This window comes from Thamnophis sirtalis, unplaced genomic scaffold (genome assembly GCF_051295495.1).
Source record: "Thamnophis sirtalis isolate CommonGarterSnake01/CBP01778 unplaced genomic scaffold, rThaSir2_p1.2 scaffold_7, whole genome shotgun sequence".
NCBI lineage: Eukaryota > Metazoa > Chordata > Lepidosauria > Squamata > Natricidae > Thamnophis > Thamnophis sirtalis.
This window is the reverse complement of record NW_028261387.1, coordinates 37,907,823-37,935,251: the sequence shown is the minus strand read 5'-3', so window position 1 is coordinate 37,935,251 and position 27,429 is coordinate 37,907,823. Positions and strand designations below refer to the sequence as shown.

Below are 27,429 nucleotides of genomic sequence, written 5' to 3'. Positions count from 1 at the left end.
TGTTAGGGTCTGGATGGGGGTTAACAAGCTTGCACTCAATCCGGATAAGACCGAGTGGCTGGTGTGTTTCCCTTCCACTAATTGGCCAAGTTTTCCATCTCTCAGGCTGGGGGGTCAAACAGTACGTCCCTCAGACAGGGTTCGCAATTTGGGTGTCCTCCTGGACCCACAGCTGACTTTTGAACACCACTTGTCAGCTGTGACCAGGGGGGCATTTGCCCAGGTTCGCCTGGTGCACCAGTTGCGTCCCTACCTGAACTGGGAGGCCCTCACAACAGTCACTCGTGCCCTTGTGACCTCAAGACTGGACTACTGCAATGTGCTCTACATGGGGCAGCCCTTGAAGAGCATTCGGAGACTTCAGCTTGTCCAGAATGCAGCCGCGCGAGCAATTGTGGGTGCACCTCGGTACACCCACGTTACACCTATCCTCCACGAGCTGCACTGGCTGCCTATTGGTCTTCGGATATGCTTCAAGGCGCTAGTCGTCACTTATAAAGCCCTTCATGGTATTGGACCTGGGTACTTGAGAGACCGCCTGCTGCCAATTACCTGCAATAGACCGATTAGATCTCACAGATTAGGCCTCCTCCGAATTCCATCCACTGGCCAATGCTGACTGGCGACCCTCCGGAGGGCCTTCTCTGTGGCTGCTCCGGCCCTCTGGAACGAGCTCCCCGTGGAGATTCGGACCCTCACCACCCTCCAGGCTTTCCGCAAAGCCCTTAAAACCTGGCTGTTCTGACAGGCCTGGGGCTGATGAGTTCCTGTCCCCGCTTGAATGGTGTGTCTGTTGAGTTGTTTTTAAAATTGTGGTATTGTTTGTCTATGTCTTTTTTTCCCCTATTTGTATCCCCTATTTCCCCCCCTGACTTGGGTTGTGAGCCGCCCTGAGTCCCTTCTGGGAAAAGGGCGGCATAGAAATATAATAAATTCAATTCAATTCAATTCAAGAGGATCCCTGCCTATTCTCTGAACTTCAAGATTGGCAGACTAAGACAATTACACAGCTAGCTTCAAGATATTTTGAAGGGTTTGGTATATATGAATATGCCATTTGTTCACATTCAAATTAACTGTAAGTCCAAGGCTGTCAATAATCTGCAAAGCGGTTCTTGAGAAATATAGTGAAGCCACTTGAAAGAAGAAGAAATAAAAAAATAATCAATGGGACTTTTCCTTCTCTGAAACCCTCTTAGTGAAGTCTATGTCAGCTTTATCCAACTTGGATATGTCGTATTACAACATCTGTTCTTCTGAGCCATCGGCAGGCCTAGATGAGGGTAATGGGAGCTGAAATCTAACACAGCACCAGAGTTTGGGAGGAAGGGTCTAAATCTCTCCAAATAATAGCTGGTTCATGTCTGTTGGGGAAGATGGCAAGAAGTTTCACTGATGGAAATGACCACATCCTGGGGCTGATACTCCTGGTTGACCTGTGACCCTTGAAGCTCAGCCATCTCATTCATGTTATGGCTGATGCAGTTCATGTCACTCTTGTTACTGTTCTCATCGGAGTTGGGACCAAACATCCAGTCTGCAAGCAGAACAACAAAAAAATAACCCAAGATAAATTAGTATTACAAAGACAGGAGAACAAGAACTGGAGGATAATATGATCACATCTTCATCCCAAGCATTCAAGACTTGCTCTCAAGCTGGGAATTCATCTCAAGGGTGGGATTGTAAGGACATTCATTTGTTATTGGTGGAGAAATAGATTTTCAGCAGTAGATGGTCATATTTTCTGTACTCAGGGAGGCAGAGAGATTGGAAGGTGAGAAAAAACCCAGAAACTCTTATCTGTCAAGCAGTGGTGGGTTTCAAAAAGTTTACTACCACTTTTGTGGGCGGGGCTTGGTGGGCGTGGCTAGGTGTCCGTGGCATGGGGAGGATACTGTAAAATCTCCATTCCCTCCCCATTCCAGGAGAAAGATGCTGCAAAATCCCCATTTCATCCTGATCAGCTGGGACTCGGGAACAGATAGGTGTGAGGCCAGTCAGAGGTGGTATTTACTGGTTTTCTGAACTACTCAAAATTTTCATTACCCGTTTTCCAGAACCTGTCAGAACCTGCTGAATACCACCTCTGCTGTTAAGGTAATATGCTCTTTCTCCCTTTGTCTTCCTTGAAAAAGATTTGACTTTTTCATCTTCATACTTATATTCTTACAATAATATTGTAGGATAGTGTATATAATTGGCTTATGACTTGTAGGCCTAGTTCATTACACTAAACCAAGGGTTCCCAAACTTTTTCAGCAAAGGATGACTCAGTGTGATGTATTAATCCTGTGTATCTGTCCCTCATTCAGGACTAGCATTCCTTCCACATTATCTTCCAATCTCAAGATATTTCTCATAACCCATTGTTTCCAATTATCCAAAAGTCAGATTATTACATGTTAGTGCTGTAAAGTTGATTTTGCTTTTACACTTCAGACCATAACTATGGTAAGTTGGTTTCCATGGATGGCCTAGTATTGGTACTGATATTTTCTTTAAAAATTAGGCACTGTAGTTATATCTATCATATTCCAATTTTCCTGAATAACATGAATATAAAATATAAAAACTTTATGAATATAAAGTACATCAGCCAGGGCTCTTTATTTGTATTTTCATTTGAAAGATGTGATTTCTAGATCCTAGAGTCCCAACCCCTGTTTGTTCAACACACAGACTTAAATTCTGCAGTGTCTATTTTTAAAATAAATGACAATAATACAATGCTTGGTATAAGTCACAAAGAGACCCACTTTAGTGTAGTGGTTAAGGCATTAGGCTAGAATCAAGCCTGTATTTTCTAGTCCTTCCTTAGGCACAAATCCAGTGGGGTGGCTTTGGGCCACTCACTTTCTCTCAACCCTAGGATGGAGGCAATGGCAAACCACTTCTGAAAAATTTTGCCAAGAAAATACAGAGATTTTTCCAGGCAGCCTCTGAAAATTTGACATGATTGATCAGAGAGAAAAAATCACAAAATTATAGATTTGGAAAAAGAAATTGTGACAGTATATGTACCACCACCTCTAACTTCTAGGAATATAACTGAACTCGAATTCCTTAGCCATGTTTTGTTGAATAATTCCAAATTAAGGTGAACTGAGCAAAGCAGAGTTTATCTTCTCAAGATTTGTAAATCCACACTGGTTTTATTATACCACTCTCTGATCAGTCTCAGTCCCAAGGAAACTGGTTGAATGCTGCCATCTTGAAGGGATTATTATACAGTAACTTCCAAAGGGCACTGCAGAAGATCTTTTTTAAAAGCCCAGATAAATCTACCCTGGTATAATTGTGTGGCTGGGTACCCATTCGTTTCCTTGTCTTTATAGGCAGGCCCACAGCTTCCTTAAACTTGCCTTGCAACAAGGCATTAGAATCTTTTCCCTAATTAAACATCCCTAGATATTTTGACTCCCTAGATACATAAGCACTTTCCATCACACAATATTAATTCAGCCTGTTAGCCTTGAGATACCTCTCAGTTTTTGGAGGAAATGAAAACATACACATCAGCTTTGGAAGGGAAGCATGTGGAATGAAATTTAAATCAGAGTGTTAGTTCCTGAGGGAAATATAAATAGGGTGACCAGACATCCTGCATTTGGCAGGACAGGCACGCCTTTTTATAAATTTTCCTGCGTCCCGCACGGTTCTTTAAAAAACACGCTTTTTTTGGCGCTCGCAGCTCCCTAGCTCGCTGGGCTGGCTCATCGTTCCGTTCTATCCTACAAATTTAAGCCGGCCCAGCCTGCCGCTCACTGATTGGATTGGCCTGGACTCCAGCCAATCAGTGAGCTGGCTGGGATGGGAAATTTTCAGCACGCCACGTGCTGAAAATTTTCCATCCCAACCAGCTCACTGATTGGCTGGACTCCGCTTAGCTGAGCACGCCTGCGCGAGTCTCCATTTCATTTCGTCTTTTGGGGTTGCAGCTGCACTTACTCACTGGTGAGTAATCATGTTATGAATTGGTACCGGTGGGAATTGGGAGGCGCTGGGGGGAGGAGACAGCCCTCCTCTCCTCCTTCTCCCCCTTTGCGGAGTTCATTTCACCTCCTCGCGTCACAGCCAGCCCCTGTGCTGCGCCGCCACGGGCGGCAGAAGCTCTGGAACCGAGTGGAAGTTCTCTGCAGGAGTGAAACAGCCGCCACTGCTCGCGCAGAGAACTTCCACTCGGTCACGGACTCACAGAGCTTCTGCCGGCGTGGCGGCGCCTGTGCTGCGCGGTTCCCAGCGACCATGCCGTGAGTCCGTGAGGTGTGGTCGCGTCCCGCCGCCCTCCCCTGCGGCTCTCCTGCCACGGCGTCCGTTTCAGTCGCGCAGAGAACTTCCACTCACTTCCGGGGCTGCTGCCACCCAGCAGAAGCCCCTGAATCGTGTGGAAGTTCTCTGCGTGAGGTGAAACGGGCGCCCACCCCCTCTTTCTCCTGCCATGGCGTCAGTTTCAGTCGCGCAGAGAACTTCCACTTGCTTCCGGGGCTGCTGCCGCCCGGCAAAAGCGCCTGAACCGCATGGAAGTTCTCTGCGCGAAGTGAAACGGGCACCCGCCCCCTCGCTCTCCTGCTGCGGCATCAGTTTCAGTCGCGCAGAGAACGTCCACTCGCTTCTGGGGCTGCCGCCGCCCGGCAGAAGCCCCTGAACCATGTGGAAGTTCTCTGCGCGAGGTGAAACGGGCATCCACCCCCTCGCTCTCCTGCCACGGTGATCCGGCGTTCTCCCAGCTGGGAAATCCGAACTCGCGGAGGAAAATCCTTTTCCGTTTAACACTCCAACACCACAGCTGTTTGCCTTTGCCATCATGGCAGACCAGTCCACCTTCGACAAGTCACAACTCCTATTTTTAGGTATCCTGGCAGCCCTAGCAGAAAGGGGTTCTACAGAAGTAGATAAAATGGCAAACTTCACCAGCTGACTTTCTATTCCACGATTTATTTATTTTTGCAATATCTTGTAAGAGATGTACCTTCAATATTCCCTCAAGGGCAAAATTTAAGTGAATACAGTATTTTTTAAAAAGGATTCTCATCTGAATCAGAATAGTATGTTTCAATAATATCTGGAAGTTGAATCATGGCAACTGGACTTTTATTTTTTTTATTTTTTGCTATTTGTCTCAGCTTTCAGACACCTAGATGACTTAGAATCTTTATTGACATATTTCAATAATATTGAAAATTTGAATATTCAAATATAAGAATTGAGAAACAATCTTTGAAAGGTGCAGACTGATACCCCCATCCCACTTTCAACACTACAACAACCAGATTAAGATCAAATTCAGCTCCAATAAATACAAATAGTGCTTGACTTGCAACCTTTCATTTAATGACCATTCAGTTACTATGGGAGTGAAAAAATGTCTTATGACCGTTTTGCACACTTTTGACCATTTCGGCATCCATTCAGTCAGGTGATCAAACTTTGGACACTTGGCAACTGGCTCATATTTATGATGGTTGCAATGTCCCAGGGTCATATGCTCACCTTTTGCAACCTTCTAACATACAAATTCAATAGGGAAGCCAAATTCACTTTACAACAGTGATTCACTTAACAACTATAGCAAGGAAGGTCATAAAATGGGGCAAAACCAATGTGACCACTGTCTGTGATTCCTTTGTTCCATCCAACTATATACCAATTATCCCATATCCAATAAAATTCTGATTCTTCTTTTCCCTGTATTTCTTTCGTTAATATATCCATTTCGGCACAGTCCATAATTTTTCTTATTATTTCTTCTTCATTTAGGTTTAGTTTATTTTTCCACTTCTGGGCGAAAGCTATCCTTGCTGCTGTAAGTATACGTAATATTAGATATTGTATTTCTTTTTTGTATTTCGTCGGTATAATTCCTAATAGAAAGAGTTCAGGTTTCCAATCTAACTTAACCTTTGTTATTTCTTCCAACCAATTTTTGATCCTTTTCCAGAATTTTTTTGCCTCTTCACAAGTCCACCATGAATGATAATATGTGCCATGTATTGAATCACATTTCCAGCAATTTAGCGAGGTATTTGTTGAAATTTTGGCCAACCTTGACGGTGCCAGATGCCATCTATAATAAAGAATTTTGTACTGGTTTTCCTTGTATGGGATTGATAGTGTCATTCTTAAATTTATTCCCCAAAATTTTTCCCATTTGTCTAGTTCAATGTTATAGCCAAAGTTCTGTGCCCATTTTATCATTGGTTCTTTTACAATTTCCTCTTCCATTTGATACTTCAAGAGGAATTTGTATATTTTCCCTATCATCTTTCTGTCCAGACTTTGAATAATTTTATCCAATTCGTGTGGTTCTGTTTCAATACCATATATTTTAGTGTCTTTATTGTATTTAGTTTTAATTTGGAGGTAGGTTAGCCAATCACCTTTCATATTCTGATCTGCCAATTCTTCAATTGTTTTTAAATTTCCCTGTCTGTCAATTAGATCTCTGTATCTTAGAATTTTGTTCCAATCTGTAAAATTTGGGTGTGTCGTTCTTTCTGTTGGTGATAGCCAATTTGGGGTTTTCACATAGTGGATTTTTTTGATTTTGAGCCATTGTTGCAGTAAAGTTCTCCTAATTAAATGATTTTGAAAGTATTTGTGCGTTTTATGTTTGTCATTCCATAAGAAATTATGCCAGCCTGCCTGCAGGTCATGGCCTTCTAAGATCAGAATTCTTTTATTCTTTAACTCAATCCAATCCTTCATCATTGTCATTATTACTGCAGTTGCGTATATAGGCTCCCTGTGTGCTTCCATTAATCGCTACAAAGATCTGCTGACTCTGCCTGCCTGCTGGTAAGTGAGCCGGGTTTTTTTCTTTTATTTTTTTAATGTATTTTAAAATAATATTTTATTTATTGTGCATATGATTTTTTAAAATAGTGGTATTCTGTGTTGATTCTTTTTTTAAATTGTCTTAGACTATTTAAAAAAAGATTCTATCCAAAATAAATTGAAACAAGCCATTTTTAAAATTTCTATGCACAATACTTTGAAATGGACTCAGGAGTCATGATTGACACTGAGTGAATTTGCACTTTTAATAATCAGGAAGATACAATGGCATTGAAAAAAGTGACTGATGACCATTTTTCACACTTAGCGACCATTTTCACACTTAGCGACCATTATGGCATCCTCATGGTTACGCAATCAAAATGTTGATGTTTGGCAACAGATTCATATTTCGCTAAGTGTGAAAAATGGTCATCAGTCACTTTTTTCAATGCCATTGTATCTTCCTGATTATTAAAAGTGCAAATTCACTCAGTGTCAATCATGACTCCTGAGTCCATTTCAAAGTATTGAGTATAGAATTTTTTTAAAATGATTTTACTTCAATTTATTCTGTGTGGAATAGTTTGAAATGGTGACAGTATAAATTATTGCTGGTGTAATACTTAACAATGGTTTTTAAGGATTTCTTTTATTTATAGAATACCTTTTTTATTATTTTTGGGGGATTTTTATTTTTAAATTGTTTATAAAATATATTTACTACAAGAAATGTTCCTTTTTGCAAATGTTTTCTTTGTGATGCAATATGTTCAGACCAGGTTTATGTGTCTCAAAGTGGCTGCTATTCTATGGGCAGGCCAGGTTGGTGCAAGGCAGCTTTGCCAGATTTGGTGTGTTTCACCCTCGTTGAATTTTATATCGTATAAAATCATATAATTTTTTTTTTTTAGATTATTAACATAATGAGTAAGAAAAGAGGATGCAAATTCAACGATGATCTAAGAAGTGAATTTCCTTTTCTTAAAAAAACCAAAAGCGATCACATAGTAAGATGTGAGAAATGTAATGGTGAATTTTCTATTTCGCACGGTGGGAGGCATGATATTACAAAGCACTTGGAGACGCAGAAACATAAAAGATATGTAGATGCTGTTGCATCTTCCTCCAGAATGCAGGAATATTTTCGTAAACCAACGTATGCAGACGAAGAAAAGAAATTAGCATTAGCAGAAGGACTTATGTCTTTTCATGCTATTAATCACAATCATTCCTTCAGATCTATGGACTGTACATCACAAGTGGTCAAAAAGTTATTCAACAAAAAATTTACCTGTGCTAGAACAAAATCCGAGGCAATTGTGCGTAATGTGCTTTCCCCATATGCATTTTCAGAATTAAACAAAAATCTAGAGAAAATTAATTTTGTATCCATATATTCTGATGCATCTAATCATAAGGATATCAAATTATTTCCAACCCTTATTAGATTTTTTGATTCGGAAACTGGAATACAAATTAGAATGTTAGATTTTGTTTCTTTGCCTGGCGAAACTTCGGAAATAATTTTCAGTTCCATTGTTAATATTTTGGAACAAAACAATTTAAAACACAAAATAATTGCATATTGTGGAGACAATACGAATGCAAATTTTGGAGGAAAAGCGAGAAGAGGTACAAATAATATTTTTTATAAATTAAACAAAAAGCTTAATCAAAACATTATTGGTGTTGGTTGTGCAGCGCACATAATACATAATGCCATTCAAACAGCTGCTGACTTGTTGCCCATAGATGTGGAAAATATTATTGTTAAAATATATTCTTATTTTTATATATACACTGTGCGCGTTGAAATGCTTAAAGAATTTTATGAAAATGCGGAAGTCGAATATCGCAAAATACTTGGATACAGTAAAACGCGCTGGTTAGCTCTTTTGCCAGCTGTCGAAAGAATTTTGCAAATATACGATCCTTTGAAGTCCTACTTTCTATCACAGGATAAATGTCCTAGAATTTTAGAAGAGTTTTTTGAAAAAGAATCTTCAAAAATTTGGCTAGAGTTTGTACACAATCAAGCAGCTCTTTTTCAAAATAGTATAAAACTTATTGAAGGTGACAAAATTTTGGTAATCGAAGTAGCAAATGAACTTAATAATTTAAAATTTCAGTGTCAAGAGCGGTTAGAAAATATTTTTATTCCCATAACTATCCGTAATAGTAAAAGGCAGCTAGAAGAACAAGGTGCAATAAATCGTGCAGACACCATGAATCATGTTAAAAAGTTCTATAGTAACTGCGTAGATTATTTAGAAGAGTGGACGGTAGATTATAATGATATTGAACATTTTAATTGGGTTGCATTAAAAAAAGAACTTGATGGCATGATGTGCAAAAATCATTCGAGCATATTAATCAAAATTTCCCAAATAGTGATATTTCTGAAACTAATCTTTTTACTGAGGTATCATATTTAAAACAATATATGAATAAGGAAAAGGTTGAATCTTGGGCATCAGCAAAAATGACAATAGAGAACAAATGGCTAGAAATATTTCATCATTTTCAAACAAACCATATTTCATACAATAATGTATTAAAAATTGTGGAATACGCGCTGTCCTTACCAGGAACTAATGCTGCGACTGAACGTGTTTTTTCTACAGTAAATCAAGTGTGGACATCAGAAAAATCACAATTAAGTGTTGAGACTTTGAAAGCCATTTTATGTGTCAAATATAATTTAACAAATTCATGTGAAAAATTTCATGACCTTTTAAACAATGACAGCAATCTACTAAAAAAAATTCACTCAAGTGAGAAATATGCCAAAGAGTAAAATTATTCTGTACATAATTTTTGTCAATATATTTAATAAATATAAATGTAAATAAACGTATTATATTTGTAAATTGTAGTTATGTTGAAATAAAAAAAAATTACAATACTATTTTTGTGATGTATGAAAATTTTTGTTGCTCCGTATAAAATTTTTAATCAAGCCCCCCCCCCCCCCCGGTCAAAGGTGTCCCTCTTTTCCAATCTGAAAATCTGGTCACCTTAAATATAAACCAAATTAAGCCTATGACTAGGTATTTGTCATTCTAGCTAGTCTTTGCTGGTAGGTGGCATGAGAATATTGATAGTGCTGGAATGCAATGTCTTGTTGTATCTGAAACCAATTGCAGACTGAAAATGTGTGTCCAATAACATACATCAACTTTAATTCTGTTTAATTGGCCTGCTACTGCTGTCTATGGAGTTGTCCCCGCTACGGAAGCTAAAGATACACTTTCCCTTGTATATCTACTTTGTAGATATACAGTAGACATATAATACATCTAATGCATTCTGTCCAGAATGGTTTTGCATGAGATAGTCAGCCATATAAATGTGATGACTAAATAAATACATTTCTCCATATTTTGGGCTTTGCTCAGGTCATTTATATGCCTTGCCGAGCCTGTTATTCAGAGCCTTGAAAGGCAAGTTCAAAAGCTTTTTAAATCAATTGTTATGGTTGCTTATTGTTAAACAGACTTGAACTAAACAAACTTTACAAACTTATATGTTGCAGGATGCATGTTTACCTAGTAACTGGTGCATGTTTGAAGGTGCACTATGGAGTTGGCTTGGTGATTGATTCATTCGTCAAATGACATTTTCTCTGTTCCTAGTGGACACAAATGAGATTCTTCTCATCCCTCCTATGCTTGATTTGATTTGATTGCACTTAAATGCTGGTCTATTACTGCAATAAAGAGACTAATAAAGAAATTCTTCTCCTCTCCATCAATTGTCCTGGCTTAGACACAGTTGTTGTTGGTGAACATTATAGGTTTAACCACCAGTAGGCAGATACTGCAATAGTTTGGAACTCAGGTCTGAAGAACCTGTGCCAAAATCGAAGGGTTTTAGCTGAAATGTACCAGTGCCCAAAAGATGTTTCCTCTGGTGAACTGAATTTTATGTGGCTTGGAGCAAAATTATAGAGGACATATGTCTACTAGATTTTGCTAATGAACAAGCAAGACCTTTCACGATAATGCATATGAGAAGCAAGCACAGGCCATCAATCAAACGCTGATAGCAGAATAGACTCAATACACCATGAAGCCTAACTTTGCTCTCTTAGGCGATTCCAGGCAATGCAGTTCTGAATCATGTCGAAATCATTCATTAGTAGGGGCTACTGTATAGTGAAGGGTGACAAGCAGAGGTGGTATTCAGCAGGTTCTGACTAATTCTGGAGAACCAGTACCGGAAATTTTGAGTAGTAATTTTGAGAACCTGTAAATACCACTTCTGACTGACCCCGCCCCATCTATTCTCTGCTTCCCGAGACCCAGCTGATGAGGACAAAATGGGGATTTTGCAGTAACCTTCCCCTGCCACACCCACTAAACCATGCCACACCCACCAAGATACGCCCACAGAACTGGTAGTAAAAAAATTTGAATCCCACCACTGGTGACAAGATATACAATGCAGAGTGTTATGGATAAGCCTCATTGAAACCACTTTGCATTGGGTGATGATATATTTAGGAGCAGAGCATTAATTACATGATCTTCAGCACTGAAAATCAATGATGAACAGGATATAAATGAGGACACAAAGGAAACAGCTGGATCTGAAGAAACGTGGCCCTTAGAGATACTTTTTTTCAAATTACTATGTGCTCTCAGGAATTCACATCCTCATTATACATCTTTAATTGCTCTGGCAGCTGACTAATTACACAAATTATTAGCAAACCAAATACCATTTCTTTCAGGGAAAGTATACATAGAAAATATGATGACAAACCTTCACCTTTGATGGCAGTGCCAGATCTCCTCTTTCCAAGACAGACATCTGCAATGGCAGAGTTTTGGAGGAAAAGCCAAATTTAATGGGTATAATAATAGATGTTAAATTTTTTCACAGGGTCAGACATCCTAGTAGTAGAACTTACGAGGAAAATTTTCTAAAAATATTTTTAAAACCATGGGACATTTTTTTGTTTTAAAAGGTAGAGCACTGGAAAAAAAACAGGATAATAACAATGAAAGCACCTCTCTTGATAATGTTTCTGATAGGTTAGTTAGTTATGAAAAGCTACCAGGATAACTTCAAAACATTCAGGTGTTATGTTGTAACAAAAGCAAAGTGAAAATCTTTTTCTAACTTGGTCATTAAGTGAAGTAGTCACTAAGTTAAACTCTGACTGTGTATATGATCTTACTTCAATTTCCCTTTGCTTTACAGACCTGCAAAGGTTGTAAATACCTTTGCAGAATTGATCAAAGAGTTACTTTTTATCACTGTCATAACTGTTTATGTTGTTAAATAAGACAGCTGCTAAAGAAGAACTACCTGGAAAGTGAGGGGGGAAATCACTTGTTTTATGAATAGGTCAACCCCAGCAAGATGGAGGGATTTTGGATATTTGGTTTCCCCAGGCCAAAATCACTCCATCTTGCTAGGGTTGAGTTGAAACTGGCTCTTCCCATCCAAACCTTTATAGCAGGAGTGTCAAACTTGCGTCGTCATGGCATTGTCACATGATGTATCATGACTTTCCCCCCCTTCGCTAAACTGGGTGTGGGCGTGGCCAGTGCGTGACACATCCAGCCCACAGACTGTGAGTTTGACACTACTGCTTTATAGCATCCAAACACTTCATCAGCACTGCATCATCTGCCTGGTTAGGGGTGGAGATAGCTGAGTATTTATTTATTTTTTATTTTATTTATTTCATCAAGCATGAATTAGATAACAGATATAAGTATAAACATGAATACATGAAATGAATACGAATACAAGGGAATATTAGGACAGGGACGGTAGGCCGCTGGTGCACTTATGCACGCCTCTTAAAGACCTCTTAGGAATGGGGTGAGGTTGACAGTAGACAATCTAAGGTTAAAGTTTGGGGAGTTTGGGGAAGAAACCACAGTGTCAGGTAGTGCATTCAGGCATTGATAACTCTGTTACTGAAGTATACATGACCTTGCCCAGAAGTTTTATATGCACATTAAAAAGGGGCAATGAAAGATTTTCACCCTGGAGAAAGACACATTGCAGAGGTTTAGGGCTCAACCTCTTCTCCTTCTCTAATACTGATTGGAATTGGCCATGAAAGAGGAGGAGCATCGTAAAACATTGCTCCCCACTCCCAACTCTCAAAGCTGGTCCTGAAGGATAACATGGTCAATGTTATTGAAAGGCACTGAGAGATCTAGGAAGACCACCAGAATGATTGCACCCTCACATCCCAAGCGTTCTCAAATAATCTTGCATGATCAATGCTATTTCAGGATTCCCTGGCCTGAATCCAGATTGAAAAGGGTCCAGTAATCCACTTCATCCAGAGCCCTTTGTAGCTGGCTGCCAACCACCTTCTCAACAACTTTCCCTAAAAAGAAATGAAAGTTGTCTAAAACCGTTTGGCCTAATGTGGCCTCTTGACAAGGGGATGCACCATCACTTCCTTCAAGGTAGGGGGTATCACTCTCTTCCACATTATTCAGAGCCATCAAATTCCACCTCCCAGGAGGTCTTAACCAACAGAAGGGACATAGATACCAAACAAAGTACCAAATGAAGACAAATATATGTGTCCCAGGATAATATTGCAGGAGCCAATTTGGATTGGTCACTGGAACTAGAGGTTTAGTCTTCAGAGCTTTCGGACTCAGATGAAGCCCATCCTCAGGAAACTTCTCTCTCACACACATTTTGGAGAGAGAAGTTTGCTGAAGATGAATTCCAGCATGAGTCTGAAAGCTTGGAAAACTAAACCTCTGGACCTGGTGACCAACTCAGAATGGATCCTGCAACAGGTGGCTTTGCTCACAGCACAAGGATCCTGTCCACTTCCTCATGATCAACCAGATTAAATTTCTCCTAGATTACAGGGCTCCGACATGTCTTGGTCACTTCCAAAATATCCTAACCCAAGGCCTAGGAGACCATTTTTCTTGAATGTTCTTTTGGTTTTCCAGGTTAGCTATTAAACTGGATTATTTTCCATCCATGTATTAATCAGATAAGATAATGTTTATGTCCCCCGCCCCAAATCAGCTAAAGTTATCTAGATTTTATTTATTTATCCAAACGTAAGATGACTGGGCTTTAAAAAGGGTTCAGGTCAGGCCCTGTATGATCAGTAGGACAATACCCTTCATCATAATTTAATCATAATCAAAGAAGGACTCCAACCCAAGTTCTGGGACAACAATGAGGTGTTTAGCAGTTTCCCAAACATCAGAAAGAACTTGAATCTCTGGCAGGATAACATTCCATAGGGCAGGTGCTGAAACAGAATAGACTCCCTTTCACTTCTGCCTCTGACATGGACACAATAGCAGGAGTTGATGGTAAAATCATCATGTTATCACATTTGTTAGCATTTTATCTGCTACAAGGCTGTTTGTGAATATGTTCAGAGAGATGGGGAGAAGTTTCCTTGGGAAACAATGGCACTGGTGAGCTGTAAGCCAAATGCCCTCTGGGAGTTCAAAATTAAGGATGCACAATTTCCCTCTGTTTCTCTCCCTCCTTTACTTTCGCCCCTCCAGGGACTCTATTTGTCACTCTTCTCACCTGGTGTACTTTCTGTCTCCATTCTTTCCTGTAGCCCTGACACCTTTTCTCTCACTCTTTAATTTCTAAACAAGATGAGAAATGCTGTAGAGTCGTGCTACTGTTGCATCAAGCATCCTCATTTCTCCAGAGGTTATCTTAGGGAAGGGCATAGACAGGACTTCTGCGGCATATAAGGATTTTTTTTTTTAAATGTGTCCCTTTCAGAATGTAAGCCCATGACATTTACTTGGATAGTGGCACTGCTGCTGAGAGATAGCAAAGAGCATTAAATCAATGCTGGCTATTGCCTTGTGAAAAAGTCCAATTAGATCAAAAGTAACTAGAATTGCAGAGGGATTACTGAGGAACATAGAAGGACATGACAAATAGTCAAGTTTTTAAAAATTAATCTCTTTGGGACTTTTAAGAGCAGTTCCTGTCATGCTGGCATCATTGGGATATCATCACAAGGAAACTCCCAAGAATATCTGGTAGCATCAAACATCAATTCATTTTCAAGTTTACCTTCTGACCCAAAAGCCATCTGTGGCTCCAACTAAGAGAGATTGTGAAGGAATCTGGCCATTGGTATGAGACCTGCTTCTAAATTCCAGTTTTGGTGCTTCTCTTTAAGACATAGATAGATGGATGGATGGATGCATGGATGATAGACAGACAGACAGACAGACAGACAGACAGTGGATGGATAGGTAGATGATAGATAGATAGATAGATAGATAGATAGATAGATAGATAGATAGATAGATAGATAGATAGATAGATGATAGATAGATAGATGATAGATAGATAGATAGATAGATAGATAGATAGATAGATAGATAGATAGATAGATAGATAGATAATATACCCAGTTTGAAATGAACCAGTATATACCCAGACACAAATTAACATACAGATGGGAGGGGAGGATAAGCTTTTCCAGGTTTTTAATTATTTCATAAAGCCTATTTCACGAAAATGTTTATTGTGCTCATATAGCTTCAGAATATTTTCATTTGCTGATGACAGACTCAGAAGGCCTGGAAGCTTAGTGGCTTCCTGTACCTAGAAATACCCACAGTATAAATCTTATCAATTATTTTCCACAGTCTGTTTACCTCTAGGCAGAGGAGAGAGCTGTTGAAGAGAGACCACATAGGGAGGTGCCACTGCTAAATGGATTCAGCTTGAAATAAATGAATGTGCAGTTACATCCAGAGCCCTAAAATCAAGACATATCCACGAATAACCTAATTAGATATTATCTAGCCTTGGCCCCCTTGTGTAGTGAGGTCTTTATTTATACTATTGGGTCTGAATAACAAGAATGTTCCTATTTTCATCTGCAAAAAGTCATAAGGATTACAATTAATTGGATGAACATATGATCTGCATGTCTTGCAGCAGTTCTCAAACTTAATTGTTGGCACCTTTAGCTAAGGAGATAATATAACAGGTGATTGGAAGACCTATTTCTGAGGCCCCTGAGTGCTTCTGGAACGAGCTCCCCGTGGAGATTCGAATCCTCACCACCCTCCAGGCTTTCCGCAAAGCCCTTAAAGCCTGGCTGTTCCGACAGGCCTGGGGCTGATGAGTTCTTGTCCCCGCTCGAATGGTGTGGTTGTTGATTGTTTCTTAATTGTGGTATTGTTTTTGTCCATGTCTTTTTTTTCCTATTTGTATCCTCTCCCTCCCCTGACTTGATTTGTGAGCCGCCCTGAGTCCCTTCTGGGAATAGGGCGGCATAGAAATATAATAAATTCAAATTCAATTCAATTTAATTCTGGTTATCAGATTAGATGTAATTGTCAGGTGAACAAATGGCCTGACCTGGTTTACCACCTGACCTTTAAATAAATATGAACTCATGTAGTCATGAATTAGTAGACATTTCTTGAGACAATGGACCCTTTCCTTTATTTATTAAGAATTTATTTAAATTTTTGGGAGTGCTTATTAGTCAAGATCTCACCTGGAAAAACAACATCCCTGGTGATTGGCAAGACCCAACAGAGACGTCAATTCCTTAAGAGTTCTGCAAAAAAATCGGGTGGAACAACGTCTGATGACCACTTTCTATTGGTCCATGATAGAAAGTGTCCTCCCATACTGCATTACAGTATGGTATGTTGGTTTAACTGCTGCAGACAGGAAGGGACTACAGAGAGTGATTAATTTGGCACAAGAAACCATTGGTTAGCCTCTAATACCACTGGATGACATCATGAGGTCTCACTGCTTTAGAAGAGTAAGGAAGATACTCAGAGATGATTCACTCCTTGGTCAGTGTCTCTTCGCACTTCTATCATCGGGCAGATGGCATTGAAGTATAGCCAGCCAAACAAATAGGTTTAAAAATAGTTTCTATCCTTGGGCTGTCAGACTCTTAAACACATCCACAATCACTACAGTCACATGCGGAAACGTATGACTAGTTATTCTTTCTCTTTCTTTTTCCTCCTAATTACTTGCATAGGGATTATTCTTTATACTATTTATGTTGTTTGTATTTTTTGTCATGGATTGCACCAGTGAGGGTAAAACCAATTTCACTGTATACATGATGTACAATGACAATAAAGGCTATACTATACTACTACTATTGGGAAAGGAAGCAGCTTAGTAGTAGAACTCTTGGTCCACTTGGAAAAATTCTAGATCCAATTGTGGTCTAACTCATTATCACTGCAGGTTACCTAATCATGACACTCAATGCCTACACCTGAATCATAGCAGGTATTTGTCGAACCAAACTTTAAGTCTTTCAATATTTTGGTAGAACAGCTTTCAATTGGCCAGTACAAACTCCGAGGATGTTCTCAGAGCAGCAGAAGTGATTTAAAATCTCATCTACTGAAAGTACTATAGAAGTAAAACAAAGAGGGTTACACATGTATCATCTCATATTATTAATTTTAAGTGTTCAGGATTTTTTATTTATTTTTTGCTTAAAGCTGGCTTTAAAATGGGATTGTACTGGCATTGGTAAACAATACTGAAAGGCATAGCTAGACAATCTACTAAATCAGATAATGTGATCTAGTAGAATATCTATGATTATTTAAGAGTGGGGATATATATTAATCTCTCCATTTTAAGATTTGTTGTGCTTACATTTACTGTACATGAGAATAAAATACGGTGGGGACAAAAGCTCTTCAGATTTTTATAAATGCATGGTCATCTAGCTGGAAAATAAATTTCCAAACAAAAGGAGAAGAAATGGAGCCCCATTTCTTCATGGTCAAAACGGCATGTCCAAAAAGTACAGGAGCCTTTCTGAGATACCTAGAAAGCAGTAAGATCAGTAAGGACAAGGGAAGTTATCTGTTTTTATTTCCAGGAAAATAAGATTGAACATGACCTTAGCAAAACAATGCACTTGACTGTTTCAAAAGGGGAGGGAAATTACACTGAAGATGGGGCTGGGGCAGGTGAAAGGCAAGAGCCTCTAATCTGTAAAGATGCTGGAAGTCCAGAACAGAAGCTTTTCTTTACTATCAGTGTCAGAAGTGATATTCAGCCAGTTTTGGCAGGTTCTGGAGAACCGGTAGCGGAAAGTTTGAGTGGTTCGGACAATCGGCAAATAGGCTGGCCCCACCCCAGCTGCCTCCCAGCTGATCTTCTTTTGTTGCCCTAAACAGGAGAACGGAGCTGGAAAGCAGGTTAGTGGGATGGGGAGGGAATAGGGATTTTGCAGTAACCTTCCCCTGCCATGCCCACAAAGCTACGCCCACAAAGCCACACCACAGCCACAAACCCACACCCATAATGTGGGCACTTTTTACTACTGGTAGTAAAAATTTGTGAATCCCACCATTGATCAGTGTGCAAAAAAAATGCAACTGGAAGGTCAGTTCTTTTTCTCACTAGTTTCTCATTGGAAAGAAGAAACAGCCATGATAAACAGGATTCCCAAGAATATTTACATTCTGCTGCCTGAGATCAAATTAAAACAGAACACAACAAATGAAAGCAAATGCCTGTGTCAGAACTGTTTTCTCCAAGTGACAATGAAAGAGGAAGCTTTAAAAATGATCAAAGCAGCATACTATTGCTGTTCCCAACATCAATTAAAAATTTCCAGATAGTTACTGGCTAAAAATTTCTTGGGCTGTAATCTTAAACTTGGGAGCAAAATCTATTGATTTCAAAGAACTAAGCAAACATGTTCAGGTCTGTTCTGAGCTATTTGCATAGGCATTTTCCCCATGTCCTGCCCAGATAATAAGTTACCAATCATCAGAATTAAAGGAATATTAAATCAAAGACTGGGCATTCTGCAGCATGGGAGATTCTAATTCTTTTCAGAAATACAATACAATGCGAATACAATACAACTGTATTAATTGTGACCGAGGGGGCACAGGGATAGTAATTGTCAAATTATCTAACGGAGGTTAAACAGAAAATCAGTCTCTGTTTTCTCTCATTCCAGAGTGCAGGATGCAAAAGAATGGATTTCAATAATTGGAAAATAGATTCAAATTAAATCACAGAAGAACGTTTCATTACAATAAAAATGGTTTGGAATCACTTGTCCAGTATGTACACTCTGTATACACCCAGCAGTATATATGTTCAAGGAAGTCTGTTGGGAATGCATTATTTTGAATTTAAGCGGAGTATTGGACTCAATGATCCAAGTTGTTCCTTCCAAGTCTATATTTCTATGAATCTGAGGCCCTTCAGCTGTTGCTCTACTACAATTCCAAGAATCCAGGCCGAATACTCTGCAAAAGTAGCCAAACAATGAAGTGTGCATTATGTTCTTGTGATACATGCTTTTGGATATAGAGCCAAGGTGGCGCAGTGGTTAAATGCAGCACTGCAGGCTACTGCTAGATCAGCAGGTCAGCGGTTCAAATCTCACCGGCTCAGGGTTGACTCAGCCTTCCATCCTTCCGAGGTGGGTAAAATGAGGACCCAGATTGTTGGGGGCAATATGCTGACTCTCTGTAAACCGCTTAGAGAGGCCTGAAAGGCCTATGAAGCGGTATATAAGTCTACTGCTATTGCTATTGCTATATGCACCATGATATTGCAGACACATACAACAGCTTTGATCATGACAGCAAGTTGCTTATTTTATCATTTGTGATGAAATAATTGGATTCAGAGGACATCTCCAAAGCTGTAACATTGCAACAGCTGGAGCGCCATAGCATCTCTGCTCTGATATAATGCCAGTACAATCTAAAATTACATAATAGAAGAGGGTGGAAGAATGCCATCCTCCAGGCAAATCCTGATGCATCAAAAGCAAAATGTGTTTTGCTAAAGCAAAGCAGCAGAACATGTAGGTATATGTTCTGTCCCCCCCTCCTCCGCTCGTTAACAGACAACAGGCAGACAAACTTAAAAGGAAAGAACTTTATTAGTTCTCGGCTCAGACTGGCTGCGAGCTGAAAATTAAACATAAATAAAGTCTCTGACGAGGAGATAACAGAATACAAAACAAAACTCTTACAAAACAATTCACTTCTCCAAGTGTCTCCTTGAATCAGGATTACAGAAAGCAAATCACTTCTCCAAGTGTCTCTCACAAACAAACCAGAACCGATGAATGCTGAACGAATGAATGAACGTTGACTCCTGCAACCAGGGCATGGCACCATCCATCCTTTTATCACCAGAAGATGCCACTAACGAGCCCCAGCTGCATTGTTAATCTTGCATCCCGAAAAGACTCACAGGAGACTTCTGCTGAGTCACAACACTATCCCCCACCGCAGGGTCCTTTCCCCGGGTTCCGATGGTCTGGATGCTGTTGGAATGACTTGTCCAACAGATGGCCCGCACCCATTTCCTGTGGTGCCTTTTTCATGAGTCCCAAGCCTCTGCAGGAATAGCCCCCTTGAGCCGGAACTCCCTAGGTATCCGGTGGCCACCATGTTTCCTTCTGCCCTTCACGGCGTCGACACCCCGTCCAGGGTCCTTCACCCTCTGCAAGGTCGACCCACCAGCCCCCCTACCTTCGGAGGTTGATGGCAGCTCTACCAGTTTCGGTCGAGCCCTAACACCCTGTCTAGGGTCCTCCACCCTCTGCAAGGCCGACCCACCAGCCCCCGTACTGTCGGAGGTTGACGGCAGCTCTAACAGCTTCGGCCGAGCCTTAACACCCTGTCCAGGGTCCTCCACCCTCTGCAAAGCTGACCCACCAGCCCCTGTACTGTCAGAGGTTGACGGCAGCTCTACCAGCTTCAGCCAAGCCTTAACACCCTGTCCAGGGTTCTCCACCCTCTCCATGGTCGACCTACCAGCCCCCGTACTGTTGGCGACTGGTGGCCACTCCAATAGCTCCGTCCAAGCCCTAACACCCTGTCCAGGGTCCTCCATTTCCTCCAAGGCCAACCCACATGACCCCTCACCATCGGAGTCTGGCGGCAGCTCCACCAACTCCTGCTGAGCCACCACACAATCCCCTCCTGCAGAGCCTTTCCCCCGGTTTCAACGATCAGGGTGCGGCCCAGAAGGGTTGGTGACGGCCTCCATGGAACACGGTCCAAGACACTGGTACCCCGCCGGGAACCTAGAAACAAAGTCCAGTGCTGTGGGGACCGGAGCTGACAAAGGCTGGAATCTTGGCGGAGTTCTCTTTGTAGACCTGGCCCAATGACACTGGGCACATGACTTCACACACCTCCGTACGTCATTTTTCAGATGGGGCCACGAAAATTGACGGGAGGCCAGGCGCAACGTCCGAAAAAAAAACCAATGTCTTGATGCAGACGCACAATGAACCTGCGAGAGCACCCGTCAACGGATGTGCCCTGCGGGAACATAAAGCCGGCCCCAACACTTCACAAGATCCCCTTCCAAAGTCCATGGGGACGCCGGCCCCACTTCTGCCTTTCGTCGCTCCACCCAGTTGTCACCCTGCTGCGAATCCCGCATCAGAGACTGCTTGCTCACGGGATGACAAACGGCAGCGCAGGATGCAACAGGTAGAACAGTCCGAGGTGGAAGCGAGTTCGCAGGGTCAGAGTTCTCTACTTTACTCGGCAGGGCATCCGCCCTGGGACTCCACACCCCCCGAATGCACGCTACCTTGTGCGAATGGGGTATCACGACCGCACAAACATGCTGGTTGTCCGACATGATAGTGCGTTGCTGAGGGACAGCTGCAATCCATGCAACCTTTCTGTTCTTCTTGGGGCAACTCCCTGCCAGGTGTCCAAGATCCCCACAGTAGAAGCACAATCCCTCAGCATGTCATCTGTCCATCTCTGTCCATGACACTCGAGGTCTGACAGCACCCAACTCCATGGGCTCCTCCCAGTCCACTGCAGTCCCTTGCTGAACCGGCATGCTGGTAGTCTCCTGGAATACACAGCGAGGCCTTCGCCTCTGCAGCCGGGCATCTATCCGGAGGCACAGGTGGACCAATGCATCGAATGTCGGTGGCCTGTCCACCCTCGCCAGTTCATCCTGCAAGGCCTCAGACAATCCATCCTGGAACATGTCCATTAGAGCTGGTTCATTCCACGTGGAATCCTGGCTACGCAGCCTGAATTCACTAACATAGTCTTGCAATGAACCACTCCCCTGCTGCAGTGACTTCAGACTTCTAGCTGATGTTTCCCCCTTGATAGGATCTTCAAACATCCGTTTGAAATACTGACAAAAACCCTGGAAGTCATCTAACAAAGGGCTCTGCTGAATTAACAAGGGGGTAGCCCAACAGGCAGCTGTCCTGAGAGCAAATTGATAATGAATCCCACCTTCGTCTGGTCAGTGGGAAAGTCCTCCTCTCTCAAACTCAGGAACAGCTGGCATTGTCCCAGAAACGCGGCAAACATGGTCAGACTCCCATCATATTTATCTGGCATGGCTACTGGGCACTTCCTCCTTGGCTGGGGTTTTTTGCAGCTCTCTGCAACTGCGTAATTTGGTCCGACAACACCGCGATTTGTTGCGCCATTTGCCTATTTTCAGCAATTAATTGCTCCATAATTCATCAAATGGAGGCTTGTCGGGGAGGAGTCAATCTGTTCTGTCCCCCCCCCCTCTGCTTGTTAACAGACGACAGGCAGACAAACTTAAAAGGAAAGAACTTTATCAGTTCTTGGCTCAGACTGGCTGCAAGCCCAAAAATAAACATAAATAAAGTCTCTGACGAGGAGATAACAGAATACAAAACTAAACTCTTACAAAACAATTCACTTCTCCAAGTGTCTCCTTGAATCAGGGTTACAGAAAGCAAATCACTTCTCCAAGTGTCTCTCACAAACAAACCAGGACCGATGAATGCTGAACGAATGAATGAACGTTGACTCCTGCAACCAGGACGTGGCACCATGCGTCCTTTTATCACCAGAAGACGCCACTAACGAGCCCCAGCTGCATTGTTAATCTTGCATCCCGAAAAGACTCACAGGAGACTTCTTCTGCTGAGTCACAACAGGTATAGGTGTATAGAAATCACATGATGTTCCACTAAAAAAAAAAGGCTTGCTTCTCCTAATGCAATGTGACTCTCTGGCAAACAATGAATTCAATAAAAATCAAGACTTTGTATGCCCTGGAATGGGAACAACTGGCCTCCATAAAGCTTGCTCTTGCTCTCTTTTTTAAATTTTAACAGTGGGATCTCCAGCAATGTGTTCAGTAATAATAGTTTAACATTCACTTTCCAAAAATATGAAAATACATACATATTTGGGATTCAGTGCATCCCACAAACATCTTGACAGACCCCCCCCCCCGGCAACCCCTTTCCAACATATTTAAGAAGAGAATCACATACTGTACATATTAGCTTTTATCTTTGTTTTTTTTTTCTTTTTGGTATTCAAATATCTAACAAGTTCAGAAATGCTCGCCAGAACCTGGGGCTACGCTCTCTCTCCAAATTTATGTTTGGGACATGGCTTCTCTGCTTCTCTAAAAGACAATTTTAGCACTGGCTATTTGTGAATCAAAAGCCTCTGCTAAGTCAAAACTAAAATATAAGGTTTTACAGAACTCACCACCTCTCTGGATGACTATTTTTTTCAGGGACTTTCTTTGCCTCAGAGTCCAAATAGAATCTGCCTTGGTATATTCCATGAATTGCCTTTGTGGCTGATAAATAAGAGATCTTGTTGTATGTGGTATCTATACATTCCCAATACTTTCCATCTATTTTCATAGCATTTAGATTTAATCCCCTGATTGTTCTCCCTGCCTTTTGTTGTACCTGTTAAAGTTTGTCTGAATCCATAATTAAAGTTTGATAAATAGAACTGGAGATAGTAGTACTTGGACTGGGATCTGATCAATTCAGAATGAAGGAAAACTATTTTGTTCTATGTTTTCAAAAGTATACTTTTGTAGACCGAGCTTGATTCTGCTACATTTCATTCTTTCACCCCATTTTTCTAACATATCAAGGTTGCTTTGAGTAAATTTCTGTCTTTAATATCAGCTATTCCTAAAATTTTGTGTCAGCTATACATTTGATAAATATTCTCTTTTCATCCAAGTAATTAATAAAAATATTGAAGAATGCAGGACCTAAGACTGAACACTATGGCACTTTATTTCAGTTTGATGAAGAAAAAAATGATGAACAATCTTTGAGTAAGATTTTCAAGCCAATTATATATCCATCGCACCTAGTTCACTTGGCTAGCTTGTTGGGAAGAGTAATTCATCAAAATAATATTTTCTAATAATACTTCAGCTGATGTTTAAGAAAGCTTTTCTGATTATTTCTTTATGTTGAAGACATAATGAATTTGAAGAAGAATTAACATATGACCTGGACTTATGTTTTGGCTGCTCCATTTGGTTTGTATTCATATGTAACTGAGAAGACCTTTAAGATTTAAGGCAAGGGTGTCTATCCTTGGCAACTTTAAGACTTGTGGACTTCAACTCCCAGAATTCCCCAGCTAGCCATGCTGGGGTTGGACACCCCTGATTTGGACTATTTTGATTTAAAATTAATTATAGACTACGAGCTGGAGAATTTGAAATATATCGAACTCTGAGGGTTATCTATGAATATAAACTTTGTCAGATGTATCTTCTCTATTAGTCAATAATAGGGTGGACATTACACATGAATAAATAAGATGTGACTGTACTGTGCAAGTACTGTGCAACTGTCCAAAGGCTTAGGATTAAAGTGCAAAGTCACTATTCTTAATCCATTGAAATCACAGTATCTCAGTGCCTGGTTAAACAGAAGATAAATTCCTCACCATAAATACTTTAAGCCTTTCTCATCTCCTCCAAACCGATAATCAGACCAAGATAGTTTGTCTACAGAACACACATTTGTGGTCTGTTTACTGAATTCTCAGTCTTTTTTTGTTACAGTTTTTCTTATCAACCTGTGTCAAAAGTAGTGATATACCTTTAGCTGACTCTGATCAATTAACTTATTGGTTTATATGTCTCTCTCTTTCTTTGTTACAGTTTGAAACATATTGCCTTCATTTTAATCTTTGGCTTCCCTGTCCCAGTAGGAACCAGAAGCAATGTGGGAAGTTGACAGTCATCACAAATACTATTAATGGTCATTGATGTCAGTGGTTAAACACCACTGGGAAAAAGGTAGTGCGTACAGTGAGAGCAAACGATTCATGACCCGGGAAGACAGGACAAAAAAATGAAAAACTCTCAAAAGAATCTTGACTTTATGCATATAAATGGAAAGGTCTTAATATGGAAAGTCTAACACCTGCCACAAAGATACTTCAAAGTCCAACCAAAGTATTTGTGGAATACAAGTAAATCTCTGTCTTGCAGCCTAATCTATCTTTATGACCTTGGAAAAAGATCTTTTAAAAGCTTTCTCTTCTTAGATTTCTATTCCAAAGGTTTTATTTCTTTTAAAAAAACACAAATATTTCATCATTCGTCAATCATTAAAACATTGAAGTACAATTTTTTTGTATGCCCCTCCCTCCCTCCACCCCCCCAACCCCCCTCCTCCTCCCCCCCCGACTTCCCAGAACCCGTACACGGTATGGATTTTTAACTAACACAGTCTAAAATCTATTGAGAAAAAAGAAATGAAGAAATTAATGACATTCTACATTGACCTTAGCTTCTTCTTGCTGAACTAACTTTAAACAATTTAAATCATTTCTGATCTTAAGCATAGGCTAACTGGAGTTTCTTGGTCCCGTATTTATTTTGTATATAGTCAATCCATTTTTTCCAGTCTCGTTTATATCTCTCATTTGAGTGATCTTTAAGATATGCCGATATTTTAGCCATCTCGGCTAAGTTTGTGACTTTCAATGTCCATTCTTGGATTGTAGGCAAGTCTTCCTTCTTCCAGTATTGCGCCACCAACAGTCTTGCTGCCGTTATTAGGTGCAGAATCAAGTTAGTCTCTACCACTGTAAAGTCAGTACATATACCTAGTAAAAATAACTGAGGAGTAAACTTTATCCTTCTTTTAAAAATATTTTGCATAACCCACCATATTTTTATCCAGAATGCCTTAACCTTTTGGCAGGTCCACCATATATGATAATATGTAGCATCGAGAGAACCACACCTCCAACATTTAGGCTGTACATTCGGATACATAGAAGCTAACTTTTTAGGATCTAAATGCCATCTATAGAACATCTTGTAAAAATTTTCTCTCAGATTTTGAGCTTGTGTAAATTTCACATTTCTTACCCAGATTCTTTCCCATGTATCCAACATTATTGGTTCTTCAATATTTTGAACCCATTTTATCATACAATCTTTAACTAATTCTGTTTCCGAATCCATCTGTATTAATACATTATATATCCTCTTTATATGCATTAAGCTTTGATCTCTTATTTGTTTAAACAAATTATCCTCAACTTGGATAAAACCAATTTTTTGATCTATTTTCCACCTAGCCTGTAATTGCCCATACTGGAACCATGTTTGAACTACCTTCTCCTCTTTTAATACCTCTAAAGATTTTAATTGTAATACCCCCCTTTCCGAGGTAAGAAGCTGTCTGTAAGTAATTCTGTCCTGTTTTTGTGCTATATTCATATTTTCAATTGCGTGTCTAGGAATTGCCCACATGGGTATCTTGTCATTTAATTTATATTGGTATTTTTTCCAGATCCGCAGTAAAGCATTTCTTAAAATATGACTTTTAAAATTCTTATCCAATTTTTTGTTGAATAACAGGTAAGCATGCCAACCATATACCAGATCGTGTCCCTCAATATTCAATATTCTATCATTGGTTAAATGAGTCCAATCGCTAATTACAGATAATACCACTGCATCATAATATAGTTTTAAATTAGGTAGTTTCAATCCTCCTCTCTCACGTACATCTTGCATTATTTTCATCTTTACCCTCGGCTTCTTTCCTGCCCATACAAATTTGTTGATACCCTTCTGCCATTCTAAAAGATTCGCATCTTTTTTAAGTATAGGTAACATTTGGAAAAGAAATAAAATTTTTGGTAAAATGTTCGTTTTCACTGCCGCTATCCTACCCAGCAAAGATAAGTGCAATTTCTCCCATTTTTTCATCTCCGTCTGTATACTATGCCAAAGTGGTTCATAATTATGCTTATATAATTTCCCATTTGAAGTTAAAATGTTAACTCCAAGATATTTGACTTTTTTAACTACCTCACATCCTAGCATCACTCCTAATTCTTCCTTTTGTTTAATATTCATATTTATAGCTAATATTTTGGTTTTTCCTAAATTTATTTTAAAGCCAGACACTTGACCATATTGATTAATCGTATTCATTAAAACCATACTGGATTCCTGCGGTTGTTCCAATATTATGACCAAATCATCCGCAAAAGCGCGGACTCTATATTCTTGCTGCCTAATCTTGATCCCTTTTAAACCATCCAAGCCCCGTATTTTATTCAACAATACTTCCAAAGTTATAATAAACAATAATGGGGACAAAGGACAACCCTGTCTTGTACCTTTTCCAATTTGAAAAGAGTCTATTAAACTTCCATTGACTATGATTTGTGCTGTTTGCTGTTGATATATTGCTTTAATTGACTGTAAAAAATTATCTCCTATCTGCATTTTTTGCAATATCTTCAGCAGAAATTGCCAGTTAACTCGATCAAAGGCCTTCTCAGCATCCAAAAATATAAATGCAGCAGGGATCTGGTTGTTCTTTCCCAAATATTCTAATGCATT

The 27,429-nt window shown here is 40.2% G+C and overlaps 1 protein-coding gene across 2 annotated transcripts in view; it reads right to left on the bottom strand.

Annotated features, from left to right (window-relative positions):
* Positions 1 to 965: 965 nt before the first annotated feature.
* The window catches only part of LOC148044609 (uncharacterized), a 54,040-nt gene continuing 27,576 nt past the window's right edge, over positions 966 to 27,429 (bottom strand). For both annotated transcript variants that reach the window (XM_087720799.1, XM_087720800.1), the window contains exon 3: positions 966 to 1,537. In XM_087720799.1, coding sequence (XP_087576925.1) covers positions 1,359 to 1,537 — 179 coding nt within the window. In that variant the 3' untranslated portion in view covers positions 966 to 1,358. The remainder of the gene's footprint in view (positions 1,538 to 27,429) is intronic.